This window comes from Ananas comosus, linkage group 14, assembly GCF_001540865.1.
Source record: "Ananas comosus cultivar F153 linkage group 14, ASM154086v1, whole genome shotgun sequence".
In the NCBI taxonomy this organism is placed as follows: Eukaryota; Viridiplantae; Streptophyta; class Magnoliopsida; order Poales; family Bromeliaceae; genus Ananas; species Ananas comosus.
The window spans coordinates 6,496,959-6,520,968 of record NC_033634.1 but is presented as its reverse complement, the minus strand read 5'-3'; the positions used below and the strand labels follow the sequence as shown (position 1 = coordinate 6,520,968).

General features: G+C 37.2%; 2 protein-coding genes and 1 long non-coding RNA gene across 3 annotated transcripts in view; 1 reads left to right on the top strand and 2 right to left on the bottom strand.

Moving 5' to 3' along the window:
* LOC109720029 lies at positions 1,144 to 12,510 on the top strand. The gene is made up of 10 exons (XM_020246888.1): positions 1,144 to 1,545; positions 1,691 to 1,807; positions 2,074 to 2,266; positions 2,393 to 2,530; positions 2,790 to 3,210; positions 3,415 to 3,514; positions 3,595 to 3,654; positions 3,981 to 4,064; positions 4,175 to 4,282; positions 12,120 to 12,510. The coding sequence occupies exons 1-10, from the start codon at positions 1,471 to 1,473 to the stop codon at positions 12,426 to 12,428; spliced, it is 1,605 nt and encodes a 534-aa protein (XP_020102477.1). The 5' UTR covers positions 1,144 to 1,470; the 3' UTR covers positions 12,429 to 12,510.
* On the bottom strand, positions 10,996 to 12,261 carry LOC109720030. The gene is made up of 2 exons (XR_002218849.1): positions 12,180 to 12,261; positions 10,996 to 11,542 (listed from the first exon to the last, which is right to left on the bottom strand). It is a non-coding gene; the product is annotated as an uncharacterized LOC109720030 (long non-coding RNA).
* The window catches only part of LOC109720543 (telomere repeat-binding protein 5), a 32,408-nt gene continuing 22,068 nt past the window's right edge, over positions 13,671 to 24,010 (bottom strand). Inside the window, exon 11 of the mRNA XM_020247744.1 lies at positions 13,671 to 14,283. Coding sequence (XP_020103333.1) covers positions 14,164 to 14,283 — 120 coding nt within the window. The 3' untranslated portion in view covers positions 13,671 to 14,163. The remainder of the gene's footprint in view (positions 14,284 to 24,010) is intronic.

The window sequence follows — 24,010 nt, the reverse complement described above, 5'->3', positions numbered from 1 at the left end:
TTATAAATTTGATAAGGCTATTTTTGAAATAATTTTTTTTGAGGGGGGCCAAATGCAAAAAAAACCCTAAAAAAATATAATTTTTTGTTTGAAATATTATGAAATGAGCAGCCGCCAATTCTTTTGATTGGCGTTTGTTAACATCATTTGTTTTAGTATAAATAATTATAATTAATTAAGCTAAAAATTTTATTAAATTATTGACTCTGTTATACTGATTTTTAATGATTAAGGAAATCCACATTTCTTCCCGCTGAAAAGCGGGACTATATGCGCGAAATTTGATCGAGCCATTTATTAATTTAACAAAATTTTTAATTTAATCAACTAAACTAATTTTAGCGAGTGCAAATAACTAAGGGATAATTGTCTATATACCTCTTAAAACTTATGAAATGTTTCATTTATCCTTTTTTTTTTTCTTTCCAATATGCCCTTCATATATTCTTCCGTTATTCCAAAATAACCCTGCAGTTACCACCTGTTAAGTTAACTTAGATTAAGCGTGAGTTAAATATCTACCACAGTTAAAAAAAATTAAAATGACACTTTTGCCCATAACTTAAGGGCAAAGAAGAAATATTGGTGATGGTAGAAGGGTATATTTGAAAAGATCAAAAAGCAAAATACTTTTTGTATCCCTAACATAAGGGCAAATAAGAAAAGTCGGTTGATGGTAGAAGGGTATATTTGAAAGGGCAAAATAGTAATTTAATAGGGATAACAGAGTTTATTAACAGATTTTAACTCTGGGGGTACATTAGAAATAGGTTGGAGCGTAAAAAAATATTTTCAATATTAGCCTTCTAAGAGGGGTAAATCATAAAGTCGGAAACTTTTTAGGAATATATATAAGCAATTGCCCCATTTTTTTAATACTGACCCCTTGAAAAAGGTTTTCAATTGCTTCCCTCTTTTGTTTGTAAACTAAGCTTTTTTTTTTTATCTCAATTGCTTCCAATTTGAATAGTTTTCTGTACAATGAGTCTAAAATAGATACACAATCATAAAATAAAAAAAGAGAAGTTAAAAACTATTTTTTTTAAGATATATGCATAAATAATACATGACAGTGGTAAAGGGTTCACAAACGAGACGTCGTTGAAAATCTCCGACTCAGGCTTTTTTTTTTCTTTTTTTTTTTTTGGGAGGGGGGATAATGTAGTCATTGATTGGTACGCATATCGTAACTCTTTTCCTTGTACCATGTGTTTCAAAAATCAAAAAAGCTATGATAATACTAAGGAATAACAAATGACAAAGAGGATAAATCTTTCTATTCCAGAATATATCCCTTATCCCCCTGAAATAAGTGCCTAAATTAATGTTTCAAAAGTTATATCATTTTTCTCTTGTTCCCTTATTACTTCTACACCGAAGAATCTTAAATGAACTCACCTCTAGCTAGCTTTTGAGGCCACCTCTAACCATTACTGCTCCTCATCCAATTTAAACTCTGCACATGAAATTATGAAGTCCAGTTACTTTCTCATGGAGAGGGACAACAAGAACCAGAGGAGGAGACTACTTGAGCTAGAGGTTGAGGTATGAACTTGAAAACAAATTGAGCTTCGTCTTTCACTAGAATTCATTTCAAATTTGAAAAATAGGATTTTTTTTTTTTTTTTTAACAAAATGATTGGATATATAGAGCCCTTATATGTAAACTGATGTATGAAACTATATGTAGGTTGGAGAGTTAGAGAGTGTGCTTGAGAAGGAGCAGCAGCTGAGTCAGATACTACAATCCTCATTGCATGGCCAACTTGTTTGTCCTTCATGTCTCTCTTCATTAGTTCCTCCTGAGGTAATTTACTTTTTTGGCTTTCCCCCACGAGGAGTTGATTAACTTGCTCACCGCAAATTGATCGAAGAGCTTCTTCGACAAGCAGGAGCCAACTATTTAATTGGCTGATAAAATTCCTAGAGTTCTTGCTATACGGTCAGAAGCTGAAATAAGCTATTATTTTGAAGGATTTTCATGAAAAAGATGTTAGTTTTGAGTAGGTCTATTTGAAAAGCTCTTTGCAGAAAGCTTCAGTTGAGCCAATCATGAGGAGTAAATTGGTGCAGGTTCAGGTGCTTCTTTCAGAGTTGGCGACAATAGAAGAAGAGATAATCTGGCTCGAGAGAAAAGTAGATGATGTGAGACTATGTTTGAGTCAAGAAAGAAAACAAATCAAGGAATTGAGCTTTCAGAAACAACAGCAGCAGCAGCAGTGGTGGCAGCGGCAGCGGCAGCAGAAGCTCTTTTTATGCGGGCTAGGTGGTCGGAAAGACGTCAGGGAAACTGAAAAATCACCACTGTTGCCAAACATATGCGGGCTAGGTGGTCGGAAAGACGTCAGGGAAACTGAAAAATCACCACTGTTGCCAAACATATGCGGGCTAGGTGGTCGGAAAGACGTCAGGGAAACTGAAAAATCACCACTGTTGCCAAACATAGAAAGAGGCGGTAGGTTTGAAAAAGAAAGAAAAGCTTCTCAGGACTTGACCTCAGATAAATGGTTTTCTTGCACACAGGCAAATGGTAATTATGCTACTTAAATCTCTTCATAGGTATATATTCTAAGCGAATATAGAGAGTTTTGGCAAGAAGCTTAATGTGCTTCTGAGACCCAAAAAGCAGAAGCTCCAACTTGAATCTTCGGCTTACGCTGCTAATCAATTTTTTTTAATGCAAAAGTTGTTGCTGCTTCTTCAAACGGCATTACTGCTGGAGCTCCAAGTAAATACATGATGAAACTTACTATTTTCTGATGGAATCTATGATGATTGTACTTGAACAGATGATGACGAAACCGAGAGACAGAAATCCAATTACCACTTCAGCATTGTAGATAGAGAAATCAATGCTGACACACCAAACAAGCTTTCAGAGGAGCTGATCACACTACTCGTAAACATTTTCCGCAAACTGAACCATTCACCATCTCATTTCGACCACGAGCAAATCAATATCCCCAAGCTTAACATCTCTTGCGTTAGTTCAAAAAGCTTCATAACAAGGTCTTCTACAAACAACAAGACACCAATGAGTTCTTCAAAGAATAGAATACACGCACCGGATTATTACGGTGTATTAGAATTGGCCGATGTGGATGGAGCAGCAACCCAGATCGGAGCTTCTAAGAGACTTATCCATGTCACGAGAAGTTCACTCGATATAAGCCGTGTCTCTTTGTGCCTTCCGGCTATTAAAAGATTAAGGTAAGTTACAAACAACCACCTACATTTTGTATGTGTTCTTGTAGTTTTTATTTTAACAATGTAGATCCAAAAGTTTGTCCGGCAATAACAAATAAGTCTTTCTGTTCGTCTACCGTCAATTTTGTTACAAATAATTTCTTTACAATGAAACAAAGTTTCTAAAAAGGACTTCGTAGTTCTCTGACGTTGATTGTATTTTTGCAGAGTTTTGATGCAAAAGCTTTGTGTGATCAACATAAGTTTTCTCACTTACAAACAGAAGCTCGCATTTTGGATCAACATTTACAACACCTCCGTACTGCATGTATTGTACGCCATTCTTTCGTAGCACTCATGCTAAAAATTTAACTTGCTTGTTTGCTCAAAGTTAACTTGTTTATGCAGGCATATCTACAGCATGGTTTACCATCATCTCCAGATGAATTGCTTTCATTTTTGAATAAGGTTAGCTGTTCTTCCTGAAATACTTCTAACTAAATGGAGTTTAGGCATAGGATGCGAGATGAAATAATGTTGATTCTATTAGAATTGGTTACTACAGATGTTTAACACACTTAATTTGCTACTTCACTTAATTTCTAAAAGTGTTCCCACAATTATCATATCATATATAAAATTAACAATTGATTAGTATGTTAAGATTGCTCAATCTATTTGTTATTGGGTCGCTTCAAGTTTAATTATTCAGCATAAGAATCAAACTAGGCACCAATTTTCAATTCTATTTGCTCCTTGTGCATAATTGCTTTTTAAGTTTTTGAATTAAATAGGCAGCAGTGAACGTCGGAGGCATCATACTAAATGCTCTCGTTATCGAACATTTCATTCTCCGACATTCCTTCGACACCAAACAAGTGAGTGAACCTATGTACAAACAATTTAGTGTTTAGTCAGATGTGCTAATAATATGTTGCGTTTTATGATGTTCTAATTTTTTTACAATTTATCTGCTAATTGATATAAGGGAATCACTGATGAGTGGGAAGGGCTTTTGCGGCGAGCTTACGGCCTGGGGTACCCAGAACCAAATATAACATTCGCACTTTGCCGTGGAAGCAGATCGTCACCACCAGTATGTAAACTTCATAGTACCTATCAACTTTGGGTTAGATCTTACAAGATCAATCATCTAAGGATGCAAAAACAAAATTACTTCTTTTTCTTTTCTATAGAAGTTATTGCACTTGAATAAATTATATTTATCACACATGAAGAGAAAAGTATAACCGGCTTCAATCCGAGCACACCCTTCCCTCCGATGTGTATCATACAAGAAATAGAAGAACAAGAAGACAAGAACGGAGAAATAGAAGGTTCACAATAATAATTTCAAACAACACATATGAATTTAATCAACTTCACCAAGAGTATCCAAAATATCATACAAGAAAAATCGAAAAATACTAAATAAACCTTCAATCAAAATACCTTACACAAGAGAAGGAAACAAGTAGATTAGAGATCATCCACCTCAAACCTAGCAAAATCCCAACCTCCTTTGGACTCTCTTTCACACTTCTCTTGCTCTTGAGAGGAATACCAAAATAAGGAAATAAGTTAGAAAAGAGGAGAAACTAGTTTTCTCTCTTAACCTATTTCCTTTTGGCCCCTAACTAAACCCACGTAGGCCAACTTGGCTCACTTAGCCCAAAATAAGCCACAAGTCAATTTGATCGAAAAGAACAGAAAAAAGGCCCAAACAATAGATCATTGGGTTCCTACAAATACACTTATTAATCTAGTAAACAAAAAGAAACAAGAAAAGCAAGTTTAGCACTAATTTTTAACACTCCCCTTTAGTGCAAACTTGTGAGAAACCAAACTGAGCCCTTCTTGAAGTTCTACGAACTTCAACTTTGGGAGAGCTTTGGTGTAGATATCCACCAAATTGTCTTGAGATTGCACTTCCATTAACTCGATTTCTTCATAAAACACTTTCTCCCAAATGAAGTGGTGCTCCACTTCAATATGTTTGGTTCTCGCATGAAACACCGGATTTGCCGCCAACTTGATTGCACTTTGGTTGTCACAATGAACCTTCACTGGATAGTCGGCTTTCTTTGTTACATTACCAACCAAAGTCTGCAACCATACACATTCTTGTGCTGCAAGAGTTGCCATTTTGTATTCCGCCTCCATACTAGAGAGTGCCATGATGTCTTGCTTCTTACTACACCATGATACACAATCGGAACCCAATCCGAACACATAGCCCGATGTAGATTTCCTCTCATCAAGATCACCCGCCCAACCGGTAAAACCTACAAGTTCACATTTTACACTTTTCTTATAACGAAGACCAAGATCAAGAGAGGAATTGACGAACTTGAGAATTCTGTTAGCGGCATCCAAATGAGATTTTCTTGGTGCTTGCATAAATCGGCAAACTACCCCCACCGATCGAATATGCAATGTCTGGCCTGGTTATAGTAAGATATAACAAGCTACCAGTAAGTGTCCGATAATGTTTTGGATCCTCAAGAGCCTTATCATCACCCTTTTGCAACTATCATATGTGCATCCATAGAAGTAGAGCACGACTTTCTCTCCTTTAAACCAAAACTTTTCAACAAGCTTTGAGGCATAGTGTTTTTGAGAGACAAAATTACTATCACTACCCTTCTCAAACTCCAATCCAAGAAAGTGGCTTAACTCAACTAAATTTTTCATTTCAAACCGAATAGCAAGCTCATCCCTAAGCTTACTAATCTTCTCGGTATTGTCTCTGGTAACAATCATGTTATCCATATAGAGCAACACAATCACATACATACCAGTAAACTTCTTCACAAACATACTTGGATCGGAATCAGAAACATGAAAACCACAAAAGAGAAGATTTTGAGCAATTTTACCATACCAAACTTGTGGCGCTTGCTTGAGCACATAAATCGCCTTTTTCAACCGACATACATGATTTGGGGAAATCTTTGAAATAAAGCCTGGTGTTTGGCATATATAAATCTCCCGGTCCATCTCTCCATACAAGAAATTTTTTACATCAAGTTGCCACATCTTCCATCCCATTGAAGCCGCCAATGAAATGAGAACCTGAACCAATGTCATTTTGGCCACCGAACTAAATGTCTCCTCAGAGTCCAAACCATATTGTTGAGCGAAGCCACAAGCTATCAACTGTGCTTTGTATTTATCCACGGTTCCATCGGCCTTTCTTTTAATCTTGTACACCCACTTACATGAAACTGATTCTACGTCCTTCGGTTTAGGCACCTACTCTCAAGTTTTATTTTTATCAAGTGCGCTAATTTCCTCCTCCATTGCCTTCTCCCATTTATGAACCCCTTTAGCTTCATCATATCAAGAGGGCTCATCGCCATCAAGAGGGCCCCAAAGAAACATGAAAAACATCCACCATATTTGCACCAACTCTCAAGTTTCATTTTTATCAAGAGCCTTCGGTTTAGGCACCAACTCTCAAGTTTCATTTTTATCAAGAGCCTTCGGTTTAGGCACCAACTCTCAAGTTTCATTTTTATCAAGTGTGCTAATTTCCTCCTCCATTGCTTTCTCCCATTCATGAACCCTTTTAGCTTCATCATAATAAGAGGGCTCATCACCGAACGTCCCTAGCGCAAGTGGCAAAGGGTTTGATGGTTGGTACTCGAGGTCCCAAGTTCGAATCCTAATTGATTTGCAGTTCCAGCTAAGTTTCTAAAAAAATAAACGAAACGGGTGGAATGCTATCTTTCTCTCAAAAAAAAAAAAAAAAAAAAAAAAAAAAAAAAACAAGAGGACTCATCGCCATCAATAGGGCCCCAAAGAAACGTGAAACAATATCCACCAAATTTGCACTGGAATTCCACTCCGTTCCAAAAGAACATCGATTCTTCTTACTTCTCATGTAGACCTTTTTATCGATTATTTTGCAGCCTCAATTCTAGGATCTAAATTTTCCACTAAGGTACCTATCCTCCCCCTCTCATTCAACTCTCTCCGAAGAAGAGGTCGATGTATCTGGAGCATTAGTGGGCAACAACATAGAAGAAGGCCTCTCCAAAATTGTTTCCCCATGCACGCTTGTAGGAGCTTTATTTGATACAACCACTAGTCGATCATAATATTAGGATGATATTTCATTGAACACCACGTCTCTAGAAGTGATGAACTTGTGAGTTTTTGGATTCATATACTTCCAACCTTTCTTTTGTGTATCATAACTAATGAAGACACACTTCTCTGCCTTAGCATAAAATTTGGTCTGATTTGTAGCCGACACATGAACATAACAAATAGAACCAAATACACAAAAGTAGCCAATAGATGGTTTCATTCTATGGAACATTTTGAAAGGAGATTTCATATTGCAAGAGCTCAGTGGCATCCAGTTGATGATATGACATACACACGCCATCGCTTGCGCCCATAACGCCTTAGGCAAATTCTTAAAGTAGAACCAACACCGACATGCTTCTGGAAGATGTCGAAGCTTGCGTTCCGACACCCTATTTTGTTGTGGAGTGTGAGCACAAGATAAATGCCTTCGAATTCCATGCTCTCTACAAAATTCTTGAAACTTCTTTGATATACATTCACCACCTCCATTTCTCAAGCACTTGACTCCTCTGGATGCTCCCTCTCCACATTAGCTATAAAAAACTTAAACTTAGAGAAAGCATTGGACTTCTCTTAAGAAATACACCCATGAAAATCTTGTCTAGCCATCCACAAATAGAAACATATATCTATTATCCGGAATAACTTGTTGCACTATTTGATACCAAGATATTCATGTGAATGAGATCAAGTGGTTTCTTACTTCTCGATTTGGAGTCTTCAAATGGAAGTCGGTAAAATTTTCCAAGTTGGCATCCTTCATATATACCACCAACTTTGATTTCACCAATATTAGGCACAATGATTTAAGTGTTCATCGGTATGGGTCATATCTACCGTACCGTATCGTGCCAACAAGATTTTGGCACAATACAACCCCCATGCCGATGGCACAACTCAAAACCCTCTAATTCTTTAAATTAGCAAGTAATTTTCTCAATAAAGTTCAAAAGATTTGATAAAAATATATAATAAATAGTTAAAATATTTTGTTACTAAAGAAAATAAATATTTCATGCTATTATGTGTCAGCATACATGAAGTTTTTGTGACCAGCACGCATCTGCACGACCCGGCATACACCATGCCATACCGTGCCAACAAGTTTCCGGCAGGACTCGTGTCACAGCACTTAAATCGTTGATTAGGCACACCATCTACGAGCTTCTTGGAAAATATTTGCTTTATTTTATCAAGAACCACATGTGCCAATCTTGTATGGCATAAACTGGCATTATCATTTTTGCTAGTTTTCTCAACGTATGAGTCACTGACAGAGAGCACATAAAGCAATTTTACTCGCTTTCCATGATGCACAACATCAGCATTTAGACTCAAAGATTTTGCATAATCTTCACATCATGAGGGCCAAAAAGTATATAATTCCCAGCATCCGCAACTTGAGAAATGGAAATTAGATTTTTAGTCATACTGGGCACATGATAGATACTCTTCAAGGTGACTCCATCCTCCATTTTCACAACACCTTTATTTACCACTAGATGAACCGTGTTGTCCGCTGTGATAATAACATCATTTTCTTCATACTGAACAAACTCACAAAACATAGACTTGTCACCGGTCAAATAATGAGAGCAACCGAAATCAACTATTCAATCCTTTTGATAATTGATACTAGTAAGGACTTGAACATTTGGAGAATCACGTTCCAATACATCACCAGAAATAAAACATGAACCCCAATCTTTTATTTGTTTTCTTTCCGGTTCTTCAGAGCCAACATTTCTATCATGAATTTTAATTTGGCAATCTCGCTTTATATGCCCTATTTTTCCACACCGATAGCACTTTACATTTTTTCTTCTTGAAGCCTTTTTCTTGCTAGATGAGCTTTTACCTTCATGTGCTCTTCCATAATTTTTGGTTTTCTTTAGATCCCACTTCTTGCCTCTAGTAAGCAATGTATCCTCACCCTCATCTTTATTGGAGATCGAACATTCCGCCATATGCTTCGCCAAAGCCTCTTGATTATTCAACAAAATTTTGAACTCCACCAATGTAGGTTGTGTCGCCCAAACTTGTAGAGATGAGACAAATGGATTATATTATTTTCAAAACCCCCTCCTATAATATACAATTTCAACTTTGCTTCACTGATAGCCTCATCAGGATCCAAACTTGATATTTCGGCACATAGGTTCTTTACCTTTAGAAAATACTCTGAAATGCTCATGCTCCCCGCTTGAGTTAGTCTTGATAACTCATTCTCAAGAAATTGCAAGTGGGCCTCATTCTTTTTTGTAAATAGCCCCTCAAAAATATCTCATACTTCATTTGGTGACTTAGCCTCCCTAATATGATCAAATAAATCCTTGTGAATTGATGTCTTTAAGACAAACATTGCCTTATCGCTTCTAGCAATCCATTTCTTTCTTTCCCTTTCATTTTTCGGTACTTCCTCCGGTATTTCAGTGTCATTCCCATTCACCGTGTCATATAACTCTTGACCTTGAAGGTATGCTTCTATGCGTGACTTCCAAATTGAATAACTAGAAGTTCTGAGCCTTTCTATCCCAAGATGATTGAAGCCTCCAATAGTTCATCATAGAAGAATTTCAACAAACACCTTATATGCATTACTTACTGTTGGAAGCCGAATTCCCTTCTCTTTGACCCGGTCAAAGATCCTCCTCGGAAAGCGTGTCGAGATGCAAAACGGCTACGATTAGTGACCCTCGAAGTTTGCGCCCTTTGACTGGATCAAGCGATTCGGCTGATGAGGGATCGGGTCAGCCGAGTTCGAAAACCTTTACTGTAGAATCGGTTCGGCTAGATGAGCCGAATTGATAAAATGCACAAGACTTGGATCGGTTGAAGGAGCCGAATAGATGGAATACATAGTGATTGGTCGGCTGAAAGAGCCGAATGCCTTTATATATTAATAAAACAGAGTGTGCCCGAAAGGTATACAGACTCTGAAAATTTAGATTACAACAGAGTGTACCCGTGGGGCATACAGACTCCAGAGATCTAACTTAAAAACTACTCCTAGGAAAGCAGTAAATGCGGGTAAAAAAGATTACATGTAGACTACTCCTAGAAAACGGTAAATGCAGGAAAGAAAAGTATTAAAAATGCGGTGGTCTTCTCGTTCGGGGAGAGAAAGACCCCTATTACAGGCTTTGAAGTTACTATTTATAGTGATGTCTTCTCAGCCCACATTATTGGTCGGTTTTTAGTAGTGGGGGAAGTGGTGTAGACATGATCTTGGAAGTTACACCCCACTTCTCATGGAAGTTACACCCCACTTCCCATGGAAGTTACACCCCACTTCTCAACCGTTCCCGCCTAAACGCTCTTGATCTTCAGGCGCCTTATTGCCGACTCCTGGTGTACCACGTGTCCTTATTTCTTTGGCTCATACGTGAGTTAGGTCGGCGTGTTAATTTTAATTTTGGCATCAACACTTACAAAACACCTCCCTCTTTCTACCCAAGCATCTGGGATCTCCAATCTCACTACAATAGCCCTTGTAGCTCTTATACCATGAAGAGAAAATAATCGGCTCAAACCCGAGGACACCCTTTCCTCCGATGTGTAGAAAACAAAATTTCAAGTTTCCTACAAGCGCAAGATCGGACAACCACAGTAGGAGATAAGAACGGAGAAATAGAAAGGTCACAATAATAATCTCAAACAACTGTACATATGAATTTAATCAACTTCACCAAGAGTATCCAAAACATCATATAAGAAAAACCCAAGAATATCAAATAAACCTTCAATCAAAAGGACCTTACAATGGATGTTCATAAGAGAAGGAAAGAGGTAGATTAGAGGTCACCCACCTCAAACCTAGCAAAACCCCAACCACCTTTGGACCCTCTTTCACACTTCTCTTGCTCTTAAGAGAAACACCAAAATAAGGGAATAAGTTAGAAAAGTGGAGAAGCTAGTTTTCTCTCTTAACCTATTTCCTTTTGAACCCTAACTAAACCCATGTGGCCCAACTTGGCTCACTTAGCCCAAAATAAGCCACAAGTCAATTTGACTCAAAAAGAACAAAAACAAGGTCCATGTAAACAATAGATCATTGGGCTCCGACAAATACACTTATTAATCTAGTAAACAAAAAGAAACAAAAAAAGAAAACAAGTTTAGCACTAATTTTGAACAACATATTGCCCTGAGATTTTACAGATAATGAGAAAGATCAAACCTAAACACAAAAAATATCTATTTCCAAAAGGCAGAGTGTTGCTTTTGTGCTTCAATTCCTTCTTAGTGTCTCCTGTACCTTCTTACCAAGAAATTAAATGATGCATAATAAGTGACTTGTATATATAACAGTTGTTTCTTTATAAATTTTTAGGAACTCGTATATTACCATATTTTTACCTGTGGAAAAATGTAAAAAGACCCCTCCAACTACAGCTCTCTCAGAAACAAGTCCCTGAACTTCTATATTGCTGACCCGAACCCCCAAACTAATGTCTAACATGCTGTTTGTTTTTGGAAAATCTCGTCAGATTCTATCGGAATTCCACAGTTTCAATCAAAATTAGATATATAATCATCCATCAACTTACAAAAAAATATCACATTGAGTTATAGAATCTACCATCTAAAAATTCACGGAGATGGATAATTTTCGACAAAATTTTCTCACAATCAAACAACATGTTGGTTGAGAAGTTCAAATCCAAAAAGTTAAAATTCAGGGACTTGTTTTACCAACAAACTATAATTAGAAGGTGCCCCATAAACTTTTGCCTCAACTTTTTATCGAGGCTTTTTCATTGAGTTAATCGACATTGATGTCACAGTTAACACACATAATACTAAACTGCTCAAATAATTGTACGCAAATGCAGCTAAGAGTCTACACTGCAGAGGATGTGGCAAATGAACTAGAAAGAGCAAAAATAGAGTACCTTGAAGCTTCAGTTAAAGTGGTCGGCAAGAAGAAGATCATAATACCAAAACTTTTATACTGGCACAGGCGAGATTTCGCAGATGATACGGAGTCGCTTGTCGAGTGGATATACAGTCAACTGCCGAGGTCCGGAACACTGAAGAGAACCATAAAGGAATTGTTGAGTGGGGAGAGCAAGATACCTTTGTTGAAAATGGTACATGTAGATAGTTATGATGCTGAGTTTCATTACTTGTTGCCACTATAGGGAGGGACAGTTTGCTTCATGCGAAAGTTGAAATGCTACATAGTATTCTGATAATGAATATAGTTTATTATTATCCTAAGCATGTACATAACTTATGAGAAGTCCCTCCAATGTCAAAAAAGGAGCAGCATCTTCAATAGGAAGAGCTGAGATAACTTCATACATATGCTAGTAACTCTGATTTGGTGCAAGATATTAAATTTTGTGTCACAATTTTTTTTGATTTGATACAAAAAATGCTAACTGTAACAAAGATAGTTAAGTATTGAGTTTTGAGCATCAAAACAAGCACATGGAATAATTTGCAACACAAACGGATGTTATATTTCACTTTTCAAGTAAAAGGTTGATGGCCTCATTTAATGAACCCGTTTGACCAAGTTACAGCTTATTTTGGTGTGTTATTCGAGTGAAGTTATTTCGACGAAAAAGGGTTCTAGGTGAGGGAAAGAAGATAAAATCTAAGAGCTCCTCATTGTCCTCTAATCATCTTCATCTGAGCTAGAAGCAAAAACTTTAAATTGAAGCTTCCAATTAAGCGTGTTTTGGCTTCCTAGTTTAGGTAGAAACAATAATCTGATAGACATATATCATTGCAAGCTAACCCTTATCCTCTATTTGGATGTGGAAATAAGAGATAAAAATGAGAAGGAAAAAAAAAAAGAAAGAAAGAAAGAGGAGAAAAACATTAGAATAGACTAATTTTCTATTGTTTGGAAAGAAGCTAGTGGGAAGACAGGAAGACTAATTGAGAACAAACAAGCTCCAATAACTGTCCACTGTTTTCTCTCTTCCATTCTCTCCATCAATCATTGCACTAGTGCTCTTTCCTTTTATTGAAGTAAGAGCATTGGCCTTTTTCAAACCACTATTCAGCTATTACCTCCGCTACAAACTCTGACTAACCCAAACATGCTCTGAGCGTCCGTTGGCTTCGCTTCTGGAACAGCTTCTCAATTAATGATCCAGCTTGAAATTAAGGTAAATGCTCAATCTTGAATCTCCGTTTACAACAAAATATCATACAGAGCACATTTTTTTCTCCATCCATATACACACTTCTCCCAACATTGCAACTTTAAAAGCCCTACAAACAAAAAGAAGGGAAGCACATTTGCTATAATACAGCTTTAACATTCTTTAACATCTATATCTAACAATATCTTAGCTCTAGCTTCTGTCATTTACTTCTCTCTGGGCAATATCTCAATAGATTATTTTAAACAAATAGCTGGAATCTTGTTAAGGAAATATAAATTATGTTATTACCTTCAATGGTCACATGGCTCAGACCAAAAATTACATGAATCAAATTTTACAAAGAATGTCACGTTTGTCTAAAGTACAACATCAGAATGAGTCCGAGTCCAACACCAACAAAAATATGAAGAAATACAACAAAAGAGTAAAACGAATCTTCCTAATCCTTTTCTTTTTTCCGCCTAAGATAAAGTGCTACACTGTAAGAATGAATTGTTTTACACGAAAGAATCCTGTTAGCAGCCAAGAATCCTTCTTCGTTTCCTTCTTTCTTGGGTCCTTTCTTCTAGCAGTTCATAAGAAGAGAACCCTAGCTTAAGAATAATGGTGAGTAGCAAACACTTCTACAAATTGGTTAAATTTCTTTGAATCTTCTATTTCTTTCTTTCTTTGTGTGGTATATTTTCCCCTTAGGGAAGAGTAAAAGAATAGATTAGACAAGTAGAAAAATTTAAGGGTCTGCAGGTTTGGACTGCTACTGGGACCAATAAGCTTGGGCTGAGAGAACCCGGTCAAGAAGCTCTTGAGGCACCGGCTCTCCTCTCCTTTGTTGAGGGGAAATGCTTGCTGTGTGCACTAATGTCTTCCATTTGTCCTGCACAAACAAGCAACATTTCACCAGTAATTAAAATGTTTAGCAGTTGTCCAGCCCAGCTCTTGAAAAATATTTACTAGAAAAGCAGTAACTATATGTTTGGTAGGCTTTGGTGAGAGGACTTCGAAAGAAATTGTGCCTGTTTAGCAAGCTCTTAAAAAACTTACCTATTCCAAAAAGCATCAGTGTCAGATGAAAATAAAAAAAAAATATCTAGAGTTTTTGTTATGGTGGGAAGCTAAAATGAGCTTTTGAGCTCCCAATAATACAAGCTTCAATTTGACACTTCTGCTAGTACCACAGGCAAAAGGTATTGGAAAGATTTAATGAAAAAGCCGTTAGAGCTTCCTTGAGTAAAGAACTTGCCAAAAGTGAAGAAAACAAGCTATTTTCCTACCATATAACAGAAATAGAATTAAGTTCAGAATATAGTTCTGTACAACTTGAAATTCAAGAAATGAACATCCAACATACCCAACAAATTCAAGAGGCCAGCTCTATTAGAATAAAGAATTTTATGACTCATTCCATCAAACATATAATGAAAAGTAACAATTATAGATTAAAATTGCAAGTTTACAACCCAAAAAGGGTCGATTATAGTCAATCCAAGGGTTACCACCATAACCCCTAGGGTTTATGCAACCTTTTTCGGATTTTAATAAGTAAAAAGTAATGATATGACTACTGAGAAAAAATTGGCCCTTGGATGGGCGTGTTGTAAGATTACAACCAAAAGTTGGTCATAGATCTAGCATTGCTCTTACTAATTTAGTCCCGATGTTTGATCCAAAATTCAGTTTTATACGCAAAGTTTCCATGATGACAATTTAGCTCTACGTGTCACAGATGCCGGGGTCAACCCCGTGTGTCCCTGTCAAAAGAGTTCGATGTGGATGCGCCTTGGACATGCGCTCGACGTGCGTCCATGGCGCATCCCTTAAAAAAGAAAAGAAGAAAAAAGGGAAAGGATGCATGATCGCAACGTCATGACACAAGCGATGGTTGTGATGTGTGTGGGTTTACCTGCACCCATTAAAGAAAGAAAAACAATGATTTGTATGAAATATTTTAAAAAATATTCACTACGCAACTACACTCCTCCCATCTATCTGCATTGTCCATGCTCCAACTCTTTCTCTCTCCTTACAGTTTAGAATAAGATTTTGAAATTTTAACTTTTTTATCTAGGGTTTTCACTTTCCAACAAATTATTTATTTTTTCTATTGTGCATATAATTTTACACTTTTTCATCCCATTCTTATAGACTTCATCGTTATTTTAAATTAGAATATACTGTTTTTAAATTTTTTATTTTAATCTCATATGATAGGATTAGAGGCCTCAAAATTTTTTAGTTGCTTTCTTAAACTCAATTTTATTAAATTAAAAATATTATATTTTATAAGGCGTACCCCTGCCGTGTCCGTATCCTTATTTTTTTTTGGAGCTGCTAGGTCTCCGTATCCAAGTCGTGTCATGTCTCATGTCCGTGCCCGTGTCCATGACGCTTAGATTAAACCCTACAATTTCTTCTTTTTTTTTTTGTTGAGATAATTATAGCATGCTACCACTTCATTCATTTAGAAGATGAACAAAAGCTACAATGGTGTGTGCGTATATATATATATATATATATATAAGATGAAGAGCTACGATGGTGTGTGTATATATATAGTCCGGCTACTATACTATCGATAGCACCAAGCGCTTGGTGCTATCGAGTTTTCCACTGTTAGATCGACCCCTTTGACCATTTCCACCCATTAGATCATATTATTTAACCAACCACCCACTCAACCTAGAGAGCCACTATCATCCTAATCACACATCCCTTCACCGAAGGGCCAAAAACCTAATAGCACCAATGATTTGGTGCCATTAATAGTATAGTAGCCTAATTATATATATATATATAGAGTTGAGCTAGAATACTATCGGTAGCAAACGGGCTCCGTTGCCACCCATTTGTTTTCGATGATGGAGCCTCCAAATCGATGATCGGCACCGTTGAATATGATCTATACCACTTGAAGTATTTAGAAATCAAATTTCATGCTTTTCCGATATTGTTCTCTTGTCCATCAAGTGGGCGTAAAAATGAACGGCTGAAAATGAATATCCTCTAAAAAGTGATGATAGGAATTTTGTAATTAAGATCGAGAGTATAGATCTTATTCTATATAGTTTAAAGAATTTTCTAACCAAAATTCAATTGATTTGGATAGCTTTACACCATTAAATAAGAAAACGCCTCATATCTATCATTAAAATTACAAATTTTGAAACCCTTTGATCATTAGGTCAATGATGTCGAAATGATTTGAAATTTGGTTTCTAGATACTTCAAGTGGTATAGATCATGTTCAACGATGCCGATCATCAATTTAAAGGCTCCATCATCGAAAACAAATGGGTGCCAACGGAGCCAGTTTGCTACCGATAGCATTCCAGCTCAACTCTCTCTTCTCTCTCTCTCTATATATATATAGAGCTAGGCTGGAATACTATTGATAGCAAACGGTTTTTTTTGCTATCAAGTTTTTAACCCTTGGATGAGAAATTGTAAGGCTAGCGTGATATTAGTCCCTTAGGGTTGAGTGATCCCCACTAGGTTATAATATTTAATCCAATGGTTAGAAATGATGAAAGGAATTGATCTAAAGGCTAAAAACTTGATAGCAAAAAAGGTCTTTTGCTATATATATATCAGGGTGCTGATGTGTCCAAAGGAATCCTACAGGACCGGATCTCCGCCAACATTTGTCTCGTGGTGTGCTTTTTTTTTTTGAAATATTCTTCTATTCCGCTCTAACTACAGAACCCACCAAGAAATGGCGATTGTCGTTAACTCCCCCCTAAAGAACCACCTTTGATTCGGCTCGCTTCCCAAGGCTTGCCAACTGAATTGCAATTTTGTATTAATGACTTATCAGGTAAAAGATCTGCCGGTAGCAGTTTGGTAATTTCGCAAACTGCAAAAAAGTGGTCTACCGTCTCTGGTTCTCCCGAACAAAGAACGCAACTCTTCTCTACCTGCCAACCTCTTTTTTGAAGATTATCAACTGTTAGCACCTTATGCTTTAATACCAAGCAGATGAAGATTTTAACTTTAAGTATGGATTTTCCACAGCGGTACAAATCTACTGACTATGACACCACCATCTTGTAGGAAGGTATAAAGTGATTTGACCGAGAACTTACCGGACTGGGCCCATCTCTATCTAACTTCATCCCTTCTATCAAACAACAAGGTGCTAGAAAGCAGCTCTGTCAGGTCCAGGATCAAACCCCGATCGTGCTGCTAGTTTAGGGCGAAGCCAAATAGTATCTTTCGCCACTTCCACACATTATCTCAAAGCAATCCCTTTGCCACTTTATTATAGCTACGTGGAAAAAGGGGCATTAGAGAGGAAAACCCATGCCAAATGTCTGACCAGAAGCACTTAAAAATCTCTCTAGCAAGGTTTAAAGTATCCACCATGCCTGTCGGCACGAAGCGATACGTATCGTGTCACCAATTAAGGAATTGGTGGCACAATACAGGAGGGTCTCTCTTAAACCTCCCATGCCGCGATACCCAAAGGGTATCATGTGAGACAGCACGATAACCAAAGGGTATCGCAGCACAGTTCCGCTGCGTGCCTATATGGGCACGCAATGTTTTGTTTTAATCTTTTGTTTTTGCTTTGTGCCTACTTTTGGATTTTTGTTTTTGCCCTACACCCATCCCTCTCTCTCATTCTCTTCAACCTTTTTTTTCTCTCAACTTTTTCTCTAATTTTTTCTTTCAATTCCTTCTATTTCTTCTTTATTGCTATTTTGATTACTTCGATCTTAAGGGAAAAGGCAAAGAAATAGCAAGTCGAAGATGTACTTATTAGATAAATAAGAAATTTACAATTTTAAAATTTGTTCATACATTTTGAATATTTCTAACTTGTAAAGTTCCTGTGTTGGAGAAATTTAAAATTATGTAAATTTTATTTATAATTTACAAAATTTTAAAAATGGATCTACTTAATTAAGTTATTATGTAGTCTGATTTTTAATTATTTTGGATAAATCTAGCATTGGGTATGAGATTTATGACAAAATTTTTTTAACTTTGAGAATTCTTTTTTGGATTTAGAAAATGGAAAATACTAATAAAATAAAAAAAATATTGAAGCTATTGATATTTGGATTTGACTAATTGTTTGTCATATGATTTATTATTAAATTTTTATGGATAGATCTCACAATTTTTCTTAAAAATTTTAATAAAAAATTAATTTTTCTTCAAAATTTTAATAAATATTTTTAATAGATTCAAAATTAAAAGAAATTATTAGAGCAATTGTAATGCTATTCTAGTTAATCTATTCATCATGTGGTCTCTCATCGAATCAATATTATTGAATCTTTCAAATTCCATAAAAATTTTAAGAAGAAATAATTTTCTCTAATTGTGTATTTTATAATTTTTAATTTTCTGAAAAAAAGGTGAAATCAAAAAAATTTCAAAGTTAATCAATTTTTTATTTTTATTCTCTATGAGCTATAGTTATATTTCACTTTACATATATACAAAATCTACTAGTATATTAATTGCTGAGTGTAGTAAGCTATTTATAGCCAATATTTCTAATTATTTTTCTAAATCTTTCAAAATAGCATTATAAGAGTTTATTGGGAACAAAAAAATAAAAAAATCATGCCAAGGCGTGCCATTAGGAGGTTATGCGTATCCATTAGCACGCAAGCATGCCACGTGTCAATATAGAGACGTGCCTGTGCTGTACCGTGCTAGGGGACAACCAGCACGCCTCCGTACCATGGCACTTTAATCCTTGCTCTCTAGTCACCAATAGTAGGTAACTCCACACTTGAAAATCTCTCTAGTCGTTAGAACATCCCGTCACCACTCTGAGTAAGGTCCAAAAGAAACTCCTCTGAGTAGTCTCCTTTGAGAGTAATATAGACTTTCGATTAGGGGGGGCCCCACTAGTGATTCTTATCCGACAGGAACCTCCACCACCATTTTGCCAATAATGCTACGTTCATGATCTCTAAGTTCTTAGTCCACCTTCCTTTCTGTCCCTACATACCGACATCCAGTGTACACAGCAGTGTCTTCCGGCAATATAAATTCCTCCCTTCCAGAAAAACACCCTCGGAGGGCTTCAATACGCCGTACAACCCATTTGGGAGCTCTAAACATCGAGAAAACGTATAGCGACAGGTTTGACAAAACAGAGTTCACAAGAACAAGTCTACTTCCTTGAGAGAAGAGTTTCACTTGTCATCCTTCAATCAGCTTCTCGAATTTACCTATAAAAGTCCACCAATCCTCTTTTCAAAGTCGGCCATTTGTGAACGGTAGTCCGAGATAGCGGATTGGGGAAGTCCCCAGTTTGCATCCTAAGCTCTCAGCTAACCTCTCACCCTGGCCGATTGTTTCTGTCCAAGTAAAATAGCTCGGACTTGTTCTTATTAATTTAATAATTTTCAAACCTGATCCCCACTCGAATGTTTTTCATATGAATAGGAGGTTTCTCACTTGCCTTTTTTTTGCCTCACTGAAGAAGATCGTGTCATCAACAGATTGGATTACAGCAATCTTGCAATCCTCGTTTGGGCCGACCTCTCTTAGGAGATTATTGTTGACTGCTTTTTTCGTCATCCTCGTCAAGCCTTCCACCACCGTGAAAAAGAGATGGAGACAAAGGGTCGGCCTGGTGTAAACTTCTTTTGACTTTGATCCATTTAGAGGGGATACCATTAACAAGAACTATTATTTTGGCATTGGATATACATTGCTCGATCCAATGCACCATTTATGATTCACCCTCAGCTGCCTTATGACCTTTCGAAGGTAATTCCAGCTCACTCTGTCGCATTGATTAAAAAAGCGCGCCTTAGGCGCGCGCCTAGGCGCCTAGTGCCTAGGCGCATGCCTAGAGCAAGGCACAAGGCGCAATGAAGGCACGCCTCATTCATATTTGATCCTAACGGGTTTGGATCTAGAAATATATGCTTTAATGGGTTTGGATCCATATATTTATTGGTGTAATGGGTTTAAAACATCAAAAGTAAACCCAAAACCAACAACTAACATAATCTAAACCCTAAACATCTCTCCACTCCCTCTTCCTCTCCCTCTCCCCGCTGAGTTCGCTTCTTCTCATTCTCTTTGCTCGTGTCGCTCTTCCGCTTGTCCATCACCTCTGGTTGCCTCCAGCTCTCCTTAACTCGGCTCGCCTCTCCCTCCAAGGTGTTCATCTCTCACTCCCCTCCTCTTTCTCTAGTTTTTTTTCTGTTTAAATTTCTCTATTTTTTATTAAGCAATGTTTTTAATGTCTTTTTGAAGCAGTGATTTATTCTGTTTTATTTTAAAAATAACACTATTTTACTTTGATAAAATGAACCTTTTTAAGTAAAAAAAATTCTTGAAAGTTGAAAATAAAAAATGATCTTATATATTCGCCGAATTGCAGTTTAAGTTTTTGAATGGATTTGAAAGCAACCGAAAGAGATCTTACATGGAAGCATGTACATTTAGCAGATTTGAAAGTAACAAACGATCTTACATGTAATTTTTGCGGAAAAATAACAAGAGGAAGGATATACCGAGCAAAGCAACATATTGTTGGAGGTATCCGAAATACAAAAGCATGCACGAAATGTCCGCCGCATATGAGGGAGGAAATAGAAGATTTTATGATGAAAAAGTGACAAGAGTTCAAAGCAAAAGTATCGGATGTAGTATTGGTAGTAGTAGAATTGCACCCAAAAAACCAAGGCAAAAGGGACCAATGGACTTGTATTTCACTCCCAATGCAGAGAAGGTAGTTCAAGATAGAAAAGACGAAAAAATGAAACAAACTATGATTAATGAAGTTTGTAGGAAAGAGTTGAGAGAAAAGGGGTGTAAAGAACTAGCTAGGTGGTTTTATGATGCAGGAATACCTTTCAATGCTGCTAGCAAGGTTTAAAGTGCCGTGGCACGGGGGGGTGCCGTTGTCTGCCTGGCACGGTACGGCACCGGCACGCATCCGTGCCGACACATTATACGCTTGGGTGCCGATGGATACACACGACCTTCTACTGGCACGCTTTGGCACAGACTTATTTCAATTCTTTTGGTTCCAATAAGCTCTTATAATATTATTTTAAAAAATTTAATCAAATAATTATGAATATTTGTTATATATAGCTTACTATACTCATCAATTAACATATTTGTAAACTTTTTTGTATGTAAAGTACAATTATATCTTATGTAAAATAAAAATTTTTACAGGTTAGAATTTTTAAAATGCAAAGACATCTTTTTTTCTTTTTTTTTGACCATATTATAGTCTTTCTTTTATAAAATGCAAAAAAGTAATTTTAAAAATTATTTGAAAAAATTATTTTAAAAAGTATTTGCAAAATTATTTTTTTAATTATTTTTTTCAAAAAATAGTAGATCTATCAATAAAATTAAGTAATAAATTATATGACAAATAAATTAAATAAATTTAAGTATCAATTGATTTAATTTAGCTTTTAATTTTATCAATATTTTCAATCTTTTAGCACAAAAATAAAATTTTATATTTGATGTGGCTCAAATTTGTTTATTGAGTTCGATTTTTTTCTCTTAATTTGCCAAAAAATTCACAGTGTGACAAATTTTAATAAAATAATTTGTAAAAGAAAAATAGATATCTATGATAGAAGCAAAAAGCTCGGACAAATCTTTTGTCCGTATATTGATAAACAAAAAAAATTAAATTATAATTTTTTTGACTTACCTCATAAGTAAATTTTCGATTTGCAATGTTTTTGGGGAGGGGCGTGGGGTATCTTGAATGCTTTGCATACCCCAAAGAACAAAACAAAAGGAAAAAAAACAAAAAGCAAAAAAAAAAAATAGCATAGTGCCGGCACGGCACTGTGCCGTGGCACGCTGTGCCGTGCCGCTCTGTCTCGTGCGGCACGGCGCTGCGTGCCGCGGCACGGAGGGGGGTCCGAGACCCCCCCCGTACCGTGCCACCTTACGTGCCGCCCCGTGCCGTACGGCATGGGGCGGCACTTTAAACCTTGCTCTCGGGTTTGTGAAGCTTTGTACTCGGTACCGGTACTGCATTGAGCTTGTACCGGAACACTATCAAATCCAGCACTCTAGCGCTTAGGTTTTAGCTGTTTAAGTGCCGGGTACCGGTACCTCAACCTAGTACCGGTACTCAATGCGGCAGTTTGAGTTGGTAAAGAGGTTTTTGATCATTTTGCAGCCATGGTTATCCTTCTTAATTCCTAACCAAACCAGCTAGCTTTCTAAAGTGTTGGAGCTTGGAGAAACCTGGTAGGCTTCTCCTCTTTCTCTCTCTAGCTTATATGCCCAAGTTCTATAGGAATTTGAGGAACGATCTCATTTTTTTTACTCTCCTTCTCTTAGGAGGATTGTTCTTGCACCGTGGGTTGTTTCCGGTTGAGGCTGACCTTGTGCGGGGTTTCTCCTACCGACTTCTAGCCAGTGTTGGACTAGCGTTTAAGGTGGGTTGATGTTGTTCGAAGCCTTCGGAGTGCCTCCTAAGTATATGAAATCCCAGCATGTGTAGTTTACATATAACCATCCCGTTTATTGCTCGAACTGTAGAATTTCATGTTATAGATGAAATCTAAGTTTTGGAGCATGCTTAGCAAATTTATGATGATTATTATCTGCTGAACTGGGACTTAGAAGAGAACTTATTAAACCTACACCTGTCATTCTTCGAAAAATTAATAGATTTAGCTTCAGGAGCTGATTTATCTTTTGTATCACCGATGTTAGTGCGTTGTGGATACCTAGTGTAGGTTGAGATTACGCTTGTGCTGAGGGGCCAAGCTCGTTTTTCCAGCAGTGTTAGGCTGTTCGGTACTGTCGGGTGCCGTCGGGGCTGACGGTGGACCCAGATTCTTACATCTTATATCAGATTGTGCCGAGGGCACGTGAGCCTTGGTTGTTAGACTAGTTTGACCCATTTTGTATTGACTATAGCCTGTGTGAGCCTGATTGAGCTTGATTGAGCTGGACAGAGACACGCTTGCATACTCGGTTGGGTCGCACCCACGAGCGCCGCTCCGGAGTGAGACTTTTCTTGTGTTGATGTCGTAGCAGTTCTGTTTGGGCAGTTTTCTTGGACCAGCCACCCCCGTGGGTGGTGTGCAGCCTAGTTTGAGTACAGGCTGGACTGGCTAGTTGGCAGTCCCTTGAGATTGGGTCAGTTGTGGCTGATTGATAGCTAGTGATGCATTTCTTATGTTTTCAGAGAGCATGGTTTGGATAGCGTTAGTATAGTCATTTAGCTGTAGAGTTTCTTCCAGCTTATTAACCTATAAGCTTATTACCCATTTTGTAGGCTTAGTGGGTGGGCCGTTGGGGTCGGTGACGATATCCACTGAGGACTATGTTTTTGTAGTAGTTCTCACACCCATTGTTGCCACTTTTTCTTGCACAGCCTTCAACTGCTGCTGCTGCTGCTGCTGTTTCTGATCGAGGTAAGGGAGTCGCGAGCTACATCCCTATCTACCCGGTTACCATACTAGAGGGGTTCCCCTACTTGTGACAGTTTTGGTTGTGCCATGTACATACAGTAGTCTGTAGTTTCGCTCTGAAGGTTGGTTGTACTTTGGAACTGGTATGTACAGTGAGGCTTTATATATATATATATATATATATATATAGATAGAGAAGAGAATAGAGAAGAGTAGAGC

Coding starts and splice junctions, on each gene's coding strand:
- LOC109720029 (XM_020246888.1), top strand. CDS start 1,471: ATGAAGTCCAGTTACTTTCTCATGGAGAGGGACAACAAGAACCAGAGG. Junction 1,546..1,690: donor TACTTGAGCTAGAGGTTGAG/GTATGAACTTGA, acceptor AACTATATGTAG/GTTGGAGAGTTAGAGAGTGT. Junction 3,211..3,414: donor CCGGCTATTAAAAGATTAAG/GTAAGTTACAAA, acceptor GTATTTTTGCAG/AGTTTTGATGCAAAAGCTTT.